We start from the raw sequence: 12,968 nt of genomic DNA on the forward strand, positions 1-12,968 counted from the left end.
CTTGCAAACTGGACTTCTTATGGCTTTCTTTCAACAACAGCTTTCTTCTTGCTACTCTTCCATAAAGGCCAGATTTGTGGAGAGCACGACTAATAGTTGTCCTGTGGAAAGATTCTCCCACCTGAGCTGTGGATCTCTACAGCTCCTCCAGAATTACCATGGGACTCTTGGCTGCTTCTCTGATAAATGCTCTCCTTGCTCGGCCTGTCAGATAAAGTGGATAGCCATATCTTGGTAGGTTTGCAGTTGTGCCATACTTTTTCCATTTTCGGATGAAGGATTGAACAGAGCTCTGTGAGATGATTAAAGCTTGGGATATTTTTTTTTATAACCTAACCCTGCTTTAAACTTCTCCACGACTTTATCCCTGACCTGTCTGGCATGTTCCTTGGCCTTCATGGTTCTCTTTGTTCACTAAAGTTCTAACAAACCTCTGAGGGCTTCACAGAACAGCTGTATTTATACTCTGATTAAATTACACACAGGTGGACTCTATTTACTAATTAGGTGACTTCTGAAGGCAATTGGTTCCACTAAATTTTTGTTAGGGGTATCAGAGTCAAGAGGGGTGAATATAAATGCATGCCACACTTTTCACATATTTGTTAAACATTTTGAAAACCATTTTCCTTCCATTTCATAATTATATTCCACTTTGTGTTGGTCCATTACATAAAATCCCAATAAAATAAATACATTCATGTTTTTGGTTGTAACATGACAAAATGTGGGAAATTACAAGGGTTATGAATACTTTGAAGGGGTTGTAAAGGTTTGTTTTTTCTTTTCTAAATAGATTCCTTTAAGTGCATTGTTTGTTCACTTGCCTTTTCCTTCGATTTCCCTTCTAAATTTTTTTTTCTTTTGTCTGAATTTCTTACTTTGTTTCTCCTCAGTAAGCCTGCCCAGATCATCTGAGCCGTTCTGGCCGGGGGTTAGTCAGCCAGAACATCTTACTGAAGAGAAACAGGAAGTGAGAAATTCAGACAAAGAAAACAAAGAAAAAAAAAAGGGACGGGAAATCGAAGGAAAAAGGTAAGTGAACAAACAATGCACTAGCTTAAAGGAACCCATTTAAAAAATAAAAAAAACATAACCTTTACAACCCCTTAAAATGCACTGTACATCCTGGACATTTTTAGATTGGCTTTTTATGACATACTGAACAATTATTCCACACAACAGTTTTTATTTTCAGTGAACAAAAAAAAGCATCTAGTCTACCTTGCTATGGCCCATATGGCTGTCATGTGAGTTCAGTTGAGTTCCTATGAGAAACTAAAGTACCAATAAAAGCACAAAACAGGGCTTGAAAAGATGACCAAATTGAGGCAAACCAAGCTGGTCTTCCTAAGAGCAGACCAATTGATCCATATCTTAAATAAATAAAACACAAAGGACCACACAGCCTCCTTGAAACAATAGGTTAAGAAATTTGGGCAAACATGGCATTACGGTTTGGACTACATATTCTCGCAGAAATATGAAGCTACCCTTTCAAATGTTAGAAACCCCTTTTTCAAAATCTTAATCACCCTTATACTCCCTTCCCTTCCCTATTACAATGCTTTCTCCCATTTTCTCCACCCTGCCCTATTGTCACTCCCCGCTCTTCGTTAGTTTTCTGCTCTTTACTGGTCTAGTCCATTTTTTGCCACAGTTTCACTCATAATTTATTCTTAAAAAAGGAATCGGATAGTGAGTACTTATACAAGAATCACTTAAAAACGTCAGTTTAAGGCTGTACTTATCCCTAATCACTCTGGCCACATGGACAAGGAGAAATGTTTGGTAAACTGATTTATCTGTTCCCTTGTAAACTACAAGAGGTCTCATGCCTATTGCAATACCATGGCGCATTTGTGAAATATACCACATACCCAGTCTTGTCTATTAAAAATAATTAGACAAGCCAGGTCAACCACAAATATTAGATGGTGGTTGTAAATTATCACCTCTGATCAATTTTTCCGTAGAATAATCATGGCACGATCAACAAATCATTTTTCCTATGCATTAAGGTTTGTGAAGTTAAAGACATTCCTGGTGCCCTTATCTCAAGGCAACAAAATCCCTTGATTGATGATAATCAGCTGACCACAGCATGTGTGCCAAGGTCACAGATTTCCTGTACTGATCTGATTCAATTGTTATCAGACAGATTTAAAAAAAACGGAAATCTCATACTAGCCTACATTATTACTTTCATTTTAAACAGATGGGTGAGATTTGCATCACACAAAATAGATACCTGTGAAGGGTAGTCTTAATGACAATATTAAAGCCATAAATAGCAGTACATCTGTTTATATGCGATTATTGCCAATTCACAATAATTAACACCACAGTGATGAGTACTGAGAACAATATTAATCTCTATAAAGAGGCCACATGCACATTCTGAAGTTGTGAGTGATGCAATAGACCAAACAACCTGCAGTGAATATCAATAGAACCCACTGACAGAGCATAGTCAGATCAGAGGAGGAATATTGTCTTGCATCTCTTGGTTCTTAAAATCAGGAATTCCGTGTGATGTACAAATGAATTCTGTTAGCAACCCAGGGGCCTCACAAATAACTCTGTCAGTACTGGGACTTTAAAAATGCAATACTCAAGCAAAGGTTTGAATAAAATGCATGACTGTGGGGAAATAAAGGCATGTCCCCCCTATTTGATAAGGATGTGCTCTGTAGTAGTCTATAAAAATATGTCTACATTACATAAATGGAAAGTAAATATTTCCTTGGCAATCTAAATTGCCCCTTAGGCTACACAGACTGCAGTTAAAGGGGTCACCTTATGAGTGATCCATTTTGGACCAATAATATGTGCTAGGTTCACCATTAACATTAGAAATGTCTATAAGGACATCAATGACAATGCACCCAAAACCTGACTCCTAAGAAGCTGTATTCTCTGTAAATTGAGCATTTGGAATACAGAATAGTTTATGTTTACCGATAACTGATAAATGTAATCAAATGGGTGTGTTCAAGGCAGTGCAGGGTACACTGATTTAAAGCAAATCTCTAAATACCCCATATCTATTCACTGTAGACCGGCAAGTGAAAATATGATTGCTTGCTGTAGATCACTGACAATTACACATTGTTATTTAACTTATTAAACTTATCACCTCTAATGTCTGTGTAGAAGCTGCCAACAAGCGAGAGGATGCACTCATTCAAAAATCACAAGATAATATGCAGTGACATTATATAGACATACTTTAATGACAATCTCACCAACCAAAAGCCACTCTCTCCCCAAAGTTAGGTTGCATACAGTGCTTTTGTGCAAGGGACTCTAAGTATTCCATATCTCATTAGATGTAATGTCAGAGCTTTAAGTTGACTTTGTAATGGGGTTAAAAGTGTTTAAGCCAACATAATAAAATCCTTCCATCCCCTCTGTACCATAATTTTATGTGCCCCTGTGTCTGTTTTAAATTAAAAAAGCTGCCGTCCCGAACGAACAACGCTCCTACGTCGTCCTAGTTGATGCAACTTGCAGATAAATGCAGTGCTGGTGATAAATAGATAAAACAGTTCCACAGAAGGGATCTAAAGAATGGTGCTCCGCTGTGTAGTAAGCTCCGACACCCGCTCTCACTCTATTAGCGAATCCCTCTCCCTATGAAGTGTACACTTACCAGACAAGTAAAGATACTGAATGGTCACAGCAATCCTCCTCGTAGGCTGTTAGTAACGCTGCTGGATGATTATGGGTTAGGTGTGTCAGGACATCAGGGAATAATTGGCTTGTCCCGCTGATCGTTCCGTCTGTGTTATCCACCGCTCGATCGTCCTCACTCAGAGATCCCAAAGATGATACTGTGGTCTCATAACATATAGCAGTCCCATAGCGTAATTCCGAAAAGTGATTTATTGATTGAAAAAAAGTTGAAAATCGCATATGCTATGTGCATAGGTTCAAAGACTTGGATCGATACAAAAAATGTCAGCACGAACACCGGATAATAGGGTTTTCGCTATGCATTCTCTTATTTCCAGAAGATAGCTGATTAAAACCCCTCTTGTCTCTCCGGCAGCCTAGCTGACTGTAAATAAACGCGGTCTTTGAACCTATGCACATAGCATATGCGATTTTAAATGTTTATAAAAAAAAACACTTTTCGGAATTACGCTATGGTGCTGCCATCTGTTTTTATGAGACCACAGCATCATCTTTAGTATCTCCGAGTGAGGATGATCGAGCGGTGGATAACACAGACAAAACAATCAGCAGGACGAGCCAATCATTCCCTGATGTCCTGACGCATCTAACCCATAATCATCCAGCAGCATTACTAACAGCCTACGAGGAGGATTGCTGTGACCATCCAGACTCTTTACTTCCCAAGGTCTGGTAAATGTACACTTCATAGGGAGAGGGATTCACTTATAGAGCGAGAGTGGGTGTCAGAGCTTACTACACAGCGGAGCACCATTCTTTGGATCCCTCCTGTGGAACTGGTTTATCTATTTATCACCGGCACTGCATTTATCTGCAAGTTACATCAACTAGGATGACGTAGGAGCGCTGTTTGTTTCTGTCACACACATTGTTTGAGAATCTTTGATGAAGGTTTTTTTAAACAGCTGCCCACAGACTGGTTATATTTGTATTTTTATTTCATTTGATTGGTGTTTAATAAGTGTTTTTTTTAACCGTGTCCTCAAGTGCTTGGTGGTGTAGGCGCACATATACACTGTCTTCTATATAAATAAAATACATTAATTGGCTTCCTTTCAGTGTTGCCAACCTTCCAGATTGAAATTTACTGACACAACATCCAAAATTTACTGGCACGACCAAGCTTTTACTGGCATTTCCAAAAGTTACAAAATATCAGTTTTTAGTGCAAATTAGAGTATTTGGGCTACAAACAAATACAATATACAATTAGCAATATGATTTAACGTAGATAATAAAGGCACAAAAAATATTTCTTGTTTTATGTTCGATATAGTAAGTAGCTCAGGGACAGGAGATAGGGGGGCAAGAAATTAGAATGGGCGGCATAAATGTACTATCCCAGTGACACTGACAGCAGTGTGCAGCAACACAGATGATGATGAGACTTCACCAACACAACACGTCCCAGTGACATTCTCTTTTCAAGCCAAGTGATCCCTCCAATCTACTTCAGTCTAAACAGCACTGACAGTCACAGTCCCAGCCTGCCTTGCTCCCATACCCACACACGAGGCTCTGGCCACTACGGCTTGGCTCCTTTGCACCATGACATCACATGACATGTTCAGGCACCGCTTCCGCCAGAGCCGCCTAATCACACTGTAGCAGGCATTCAGATGGTCTCAGCCAGCTCCGGACCAAGCCAAGTGTCGCACCAATATTTTTTACTGGCAACCTTTTACTGGCATTTACTGGCAGGACAAAATTGACCTGTTTTGTCCTGTCTCCTTATCCAGGAGAGAGTGGATAAGGAGAAACAGCGGGAGGAGAAAGACAAGAAGATAGCGAAGATAGCACAGGAAAGGGACGAGAATTGGAGGAAAAGACAGAAGAAAGAGCGAGAAAAGGCAAACAAAATGAGGGAATACATTCTAACCCGCAATGCGAGATTACTGCAGGAGAGAGTGGATAAGGAGAATAAGCGGGAGGAGAGAGAAAAGAAAATAGCAAAGGAAGTACAGGCAAGGGCCAAGAAGCCGAAAGAGAAGATAGAGCTAAAAGAGGAACAAAAGATGACGGAAAGCACTGCATCCCTCAATGCGAGAAGGCGCCTGAGAAGTATGGAGGACAGGGAGAAGGCGCGGCAATGGAGAGACAGGAAGAGGGCAAGGGATGAACAGAAAAAGGCAGAGGAGCTGAGGGAAGAAAAGAGGAAAGAGCAAGAAAAGGAGCGAGAAGAGGAACAAAAAAGACAGGAAAAAATCATCCACAAAATGAAAATGCAGTACCTGAGAACTAAAAGCGAGATACACCGGCTGGTGGAAGAAACCAAGGAAATGCGGGAAGAACGGGAGATAGTATGGAATCAGAAAGTAGAGGAGAGGATAGAGGAAGAAATACAGACTAAAAACATTCGGGCCGTCTATGCGTTAGTTAGAAAAGAAGCCGAGGTGTTGGAAAAATACAACCGATGACACTAAACAGGACAGGAGGCGGAGAGAGAGCACGTCAGATCGTAAGGTCGTCATAGGGCAGGAGGGGGGAAGGGGTCGTCATAGGGCAGGAGGGGGGAAGGGGTCGTCATAGGGCAGGAGGGGGGAAGGGGTCGTCATAGGGCAGGAGGGGGGAAGGGGTCGTCATAGGGCAGGAGGGGGGGGAAGGGGTCGGGGGGAAAAAAAAATTGCCTGTTTTTTACTGGCTGTCAGTAAAAATACTACTGGTTGGCAACACTGCTTCCTTTACCTTTTTTACAGGCATTACACTCATTACAAAGCACAGTTGTGCACTAACATGAGTAACCAAGTAAACTCATCAATCTATCATTCATGGTTTACACAGTAGTTTTCTTCATGATATTAAATGACATTTTTTAAATTTAGTGTCATGCTCAAATCACGTAATAAAAAAGTTGTCAATGAAGAAAATAAAACATCTGAATTAGCCATATGAAGAGTGTAAACAGGTTTGCCTGCACAATAAGAAAAGTAAAAGGTAAACAGAACTGTCATGGATATTGTGTCAATTGTGCTGCATTTTAACAAATTCAACCTTCCCCGTGATTGTATGATTCCCCAATTCAATAAAAATACTTTAATCGTATTTGATGCCGACTGACAAGTCTTTCATTTTACAGGAACATCAGACAGAAAATATATGGATACAGGCAGGACTGCTTCTTACCAAGCTGGCTGAAAAGGTCACTGTGTATTATCTCAATAAGGCAATAGAGCTTCTGCCGCACAAGGCGATCTCTTGGAACTTTCAAGATGAAGTCTGTAAACAACTTGCTGCAAAAATAAACAAGCAAATGGAGACAAATTAATTGAAATACATAGCCAATGCTCGTTTTGTACCATTTCTGGACATTTACAGGGTTACTAAACAAGCCTTCCATAATTGTCATATTTGAATCGTAACTATAAGAGTTCTTAAGAACATTCTTTGGCGAGTATTAAATAGTTTTACAGACATAGAACTAAATATTTTAACAGTGCAAGCATACTTTTAGCCAAAAATACACACGTGAAAAACTGTTGCAGCTTCTGAGGCTCTGCCTGTAAGATGCCGGAATATCGGCCCCTCCAGCTTACTACAAATAATGTTGAAAGGTTTGAAAAAAAGCTTACTTCTCTACCTTTCAACCAACCTGCTGTCAAGATGACACAACAGGAAGTAAATGGTATCAGCACCTTTTTTTTCCCTCAATAGAACACTCGTATTTAAAGCTTTGTGTTCCTTTAAGCAGATAAGTCAAGTGTTTGCATTCAATAGTACCGCATTTTAAGCTAAAAATTAACAGGAAAAAGCAGCTTGCACAACATGCGTTATATAACGTGGCTAAAATTGTAAAGGAAAACGTGCTGCGCTAATTCACTGAAATCACAAAATATATCCCTACTGTGAAGGGTGTATCCTACTATAATCTGCTTCACAATAGGAAAAATGTCACACACACAGTGAGAAAATATTACAAACAATAAAAGGAATGAAAAAAAAAAACCTCAGGATGTAATTTGGTTACCGATAAGTGACAACAGAAGTGCAATACTCAAAAGATCAAAAAAGTCCCACAAAATGCCATTTAAATCCATATCATCCGTGGACTAAAGCCCTTCTAGTCATTCCACACCATCACAGTGTTGCAAAGTGGGCACTTACCAGGGGAGAATGACCTCATTGCCCGAGTCGTCAAACAGTATGTAAGTTAAAATACACAGATGACTTTATTTTTTTAAGCGCTGCACAAACTGTTAGCACTATATAAAACCTGTATGATAATGACTCAATCTGCCAGAGACTCCACCACCTTTTAAACATAGCCAGCTCATAAAGTCAGTATATGGGCAGTAGCATGACAGCCTGTTTATCTTCACAGTTTGAATGTTTTTATTTAGAAGAAAAGGAACAGCAGGGCACTGAGGTCAGTATCAAATAAAAAAACACTATTAAAATAAGCAGCACACTTACATTGAAGATAGCATGATACAGTATGGATAGGGAACACCCGAGTACAAGCATCTGCCATCAGTGTGAGGCTGTAGGCTTCACTGAGCAAACAGAGTGAGGATGACATGGAGCCAGCCAGCTCAAAGTATGGATATTAGCGTTCTAGGCTGCACACAAGGATGACAGCTGGCAAAATGCCTGGTGTATGTCAGGAGAAGGGGCGTGCATGACGCGTTTCCAGGGACTTTGCCCTCTTTTTCAAAATGTTTGTTTTTATTTGCCTCTATTAAATCCCCATTGGGATAATACACTATGCTGGTGCACCTTCTTGATCTTTTGAGTATTGCACAGCCATTGAAACTCATCAGTGAACAAAGGTCATTTAGGAGTTTTTTTTAATGCATTCCTTTTTATTTTTTGTAAATGTTTCTCACTGTGTGTTTTTCCGACTGTAAAGGGGATTGAGTAAAGGATGCCATTCACAATAAGAAATATTATATATGAGGTGAGTAAATAAGCGTTGCACATTCTTTTACAAGTCTGAGTTTAGCTAGCCATACATGTATTGAAATTTGGCAGGTTCAGCAGGGATCGGCTGAATGTTGGTCCATGCATAGGCACCCTGGTTGTACACAAGTCGATCCATTGATAAACTTTTGTACAACCAACCTGTTGGGTTTTTCCCAAAGGATAAGTGCCGCCGGCAACTCTAATTACCATGTTGTGCTGGCAGGAAAGGGCTCCCTGTGCACCCCATTGGCAGAACACTGTGGAAAAAAAATTGCATCATGTGCAGCTTGCATCAGATGCAGGATTGCAACAAAAATCTAACATGGGCTTAGTCCCAACCCTAAAGTGATTTTTTTGCTTTTTGTATCCCTTAAAAAGATTTTTCCCCAACTTCCTGTCCCAGTGAAATCACACATCATAGAAAATGGGGATAAATAAAACAATAAAAACATCCATAAGACAATGCTGGGTCAATCAGCACCATCACCACAACTACACGCCAGGGTACTAGGTGTAATCCTAGACTCCGACCTGTCCTTTAAGCCCCAAAGCCAATCGCTGTAAAAAGCTTGTAGATTCCACCTCCGTAACATCTCTAAGATTTGCCCCATCTCTAATGTAACCACCAAGCTACTCATTCACTTCCTTGTTATCTCTTGCCTTAACTATTGCAATGCTGTTCTCATAGGCCTACCTCTCCATAGGCTATCCCCTCTTCAGTCTATCATTAATGCTGCCACCAGACTAATCTACCTTACCACCCACTCAGTGTGTGGCACCCCTCTCTGCCAATTCCTCCACTGGCTTCTGATTGCCCAGCAAATTTATTTTAACATACAAAGCCATCCACAACTCTGCCCCCAGCTACACCAAGAGAAAAATAATAAATAGCTGTACACCCAAAGTTTCCAAAGGTGCCTTTTATTGCAGACGGTCAAAATACACCAGGTATTAGTCACATAAACACGTTTCACACATCTGATCTGTGCTTAATCATTACGACCCAGCTACACCACCAATTCTGTCTCCAAATATCACCCAAATTGTCCTCTGAGCTTCTCCCAAGAACTTCTGCTGTCAAGATCTTATATCTCCACCTTACATGCTCGTCTCCAGGAGTTCTCCAGAGCAGCTCCCATCCCCTGGAACTCTACCTCAGTCTGTCTGGTTATCTTCTACTATGGCTGCCTTTAGGCGATCCATGAAAACTCATCTATTCAGGGAAGCCAATCACACCTCCAACTAACTAAATTTGTATCACTTCCATCAGCTTATCTCCCCACAGTTATAACCTTTTATACCACTAGCCCCACCCTATTAGATTGTAAGCGCTTATGAGCAGGGCCCTCTTAACCCTCTTGCATTTACTGTGTATCAAAAATAGTGCTCTTTTAAATCTTCAAAAACATGCACTACCCTATTACGGGTTCACAAAAAATATTGTGTCACAGAACCACAACTTTTATAGTGAAAATGAGAACAAATAATAAAAAATAATATATAAGTAAGGGAGGATTCCTATATGAATCCACCCTTTATTAGGAAAGTCCCAATGTGATAACCAAGTGCTCCTAGACAATAGTCCTCCTATGGAGTGTTCAAATGCAACGTGATTTTACCACTTCCATGATCGTCCAATCACCGTTAAAAAAATCCACTCACCAGATCCTATTCAATAAATGCCTTTGAAACATTCCCAGGATAACCACTCCTATTTTGCGTCACCAGAGCTGTCAAGTGTCTTGAGTATATTATGGCCTCTCTTTCTCTGTTCTTTCAGTCATCCTGTTCTGTTTGCGGTTACTTGGTATTCTTTCAAGCAGATGCATCAAGAGCTAAAACATACAAAGTGTGTGTGTGCACGCATAGCTCTGCCAACCATATCTACTTCTTGATGCTGAAAGTATTTTCAGTGTTTAATGCAACATCCACTTTTAATAATATCATGCCCATTGACCTACAACAGAGTGTGTGGCTATTGGTGTATAAGACTGAACATTATGAAGATCGCTTGGACTGCCGAAACAAAACTATGTGTATAATGATTTTTAAAAAATCAGACAGACACAAAATGGAAGGTCCTGTCATTATTACCTTAGGCCTTGAAGTTAAAGTGATTGTAAATTCTTATTTATTTTTTTACCTATAAAAATGACAAACATGTTTCACTTACTTGCTCTATTGCAGTGCATTTGCACAGAGCAGACCAGATCCTCCTCTTCTTGGGTCCCTCTTCTGTGCTCCTGGCCCCTCCCTCTTGTTCAGTGCCCCCCACAGCAAGCATCTTGCTATGGGGCACTGGAGCCGAGTCAAAGCTCCCGGTGTAAATTCAGACAAAAAAGCCCAAACTAGGCCCCACCCCCTCAACCCTGATTGGCTGACTTTGACAGCAGTGGCAGCCAATGGCACCTCTGCTGTGTCCCAGCCAATCAGAAGGGAGAATATTGGACTGCTCAGACACTAGTGGACATCGCTGGACAGAGATAGACCTCAGGTAAGTGTTAGGAGGGCTGGCTGCACACAGAGCCTTTACAACCCCTTTAAGTCTGTGCTTTGCCCAAAGCAACAAGTTCACCTAAGCTTATGCAGGGTTAGACACTCTTCCCCTTCCTTCATGTGACAGAGCTAAGGCATGGCAATTGGTCACATATACCCCCATCATGGATCATAACTTAATAAGTGTCTTAAACTGTCTAAAGGAATTAAACTCAATTGCTGACTGGAGAAAGACGGTAAGGCCTCGTTCACACAGGCATACATAGGCATGCACCTGTGCGAGGGCAGTGTTTGCCTGCACAGGATGCACCAGGTGTTCTGTGCATCTGTGTGCATTCAATCCCGTTCCTGTCAATTGGGACACTGCGGCTGTTCTTAAATTTGACATCTGTTGCAAGTGGGTGTCTCCGAAATCATATGGTCTGTGTTAGAGGACACGCACATGCACGCACACAACTGTCAAATTGGGAGCAGCGGCTATGTCTTGGCAGCTCCTGAGTCCTAATTGACATGAAAAGGACTGCTAGCACACAGATGCACAGAACACCTGTGCATCCTGAGCTGGCACGCACGGCCCTTGGATCGGCGTATGCTTAAGTACGCCCATGTGAACAAGACCTAAATGTTATATTATTAGACTACTTACCTTAACTCTTTTGGATCAAATACATGCTTGACATCATTTACGATTGTTGGTAGATATTTCAGTGCAGCACCCTAAAAGAAATCAGTGAGAAATTAGATTCAATAATATTAATACAATACCTACAATGAGCACAATTATTAGCATGTGGTCAAATGCATTGCAGGGAAAAAAAAAAACTCTTACTGCTAATCAGTGTACAAATAAGAAAAGAAGATACTGATGGGCCTTTTTTTTTGAACAAGGGCAAGGTGAAAACAAAATACATTGTGCACTTGGAAAGAAAAAAGATGTAGGACTTTACTTACAAGAACTGGAACCAAAAATGTAATGTATTGCAGATTACTAGTCAGTGTGTTAGCTGCATTTGTTTTCTTTGATGAACTTCTTTTGGTTTATTTTTACCTGGTAATTCTGCAAACAACACACTTCCTGTCTCTAGGTGACTACATCACTTCACTCGGTTTATAGTGGGAGTCACCGTTGTCACCCTATGCTTCTCTAGTCATGTTGATGGGGCAGGGCAATTGGTAGAGCTACGAGATAGAGGGGGCAACCTTGAAACGGTCAAAGTCTGTAGCCCCATGTTGCAATATTTTATATTTTTGTACTTATACTTTAATGGAATACATTAACCTAAATATGTAATCATTGTGTCCATTCACCAAATTATTCCAAAAAGCTAACCTCAATGATTGTGTGCAGTTCTGGGTATCTTTGCATACCTTTACACACATGTAGCCCCAGTTCTCCTCTACAAGTGTGCAAAGTTTGCTGTCTGGGGGACCTACAGCCAGTGGAGGCATGGACACAGTGCGGCATCGGCACAGTGAGGCATGCAGATGGACACCTTAGGCTTATACTCAAGTCAGGGTTTGACAAATTTGCTTGGAATCTAGGAGCCAGCTAAAAAAGTTAGGAGCCAGAAAACGCATCCCGTCCCGCTCGCGAAGAGAAGCAAACTCATACGTGAGTAGTATATGTAAGTGGTATTCAAACCACACATGTGAGGTATCGCCGTGATTGGTAGAGCGAGAGCAATAATTCTAGCCCTAGGCCTCCTCTAACTCAAAACATGCAACCTGTAGAATATTTTAAACGTTGCCTATGGAGATTTTAAAGGGTAAAAGTTTGTCGCCATTCCACGAGTGGACGCAATTTTGAAGTGTGACATGTTGGGTATCAATTTACTCTGAGTAACATTATCTTTCACAATATAAAAAAAATTGGA

General features: G+C 40.7%; 1 protein-coding gene across 2 annotated transcripts in view; it reads right to left on the minus strand.

Annotated features, from left to right (window-relative positions):
- DOCK1 (dedicator of cytokinesis 1) overlaps positions 1–12,968 on the minus strand; it is a 529,562-nt gene that overhangs the window by 307,698 nt on the left and 208,896 nt on the right. For both annotated transcript variants that reach the window (XM_040361423.1, XM_040361424.1), the window contains exons 24-25: positions 11,741–11,811; positions 6,823–6,929 (exon numbers count right to left, since the gene is read on the minus strand). In XM_040361423.1, the coding sequence (XP_040217357.1) occupies positions 6,823–6,929; positions 11,741–11,811 (178 nt within the window). The remainder of the gene's footprint in view (positions 1–6,822; positions 6,930–11,740; positions 11,812–12,968) is intronic.

This window comes from Rana temporaria, chromosome 8, assembly GCF_905171775.1.
Source record: "Rana temporaria chromosome 8, aRanTem1.1, whole genome shotgun sequence".
Taxonomy (NCBI): Eukaryota; Metazoa; Chordata; class Amphibia; order Anura; family Ranidae; genus Rana; species Rana temporaria.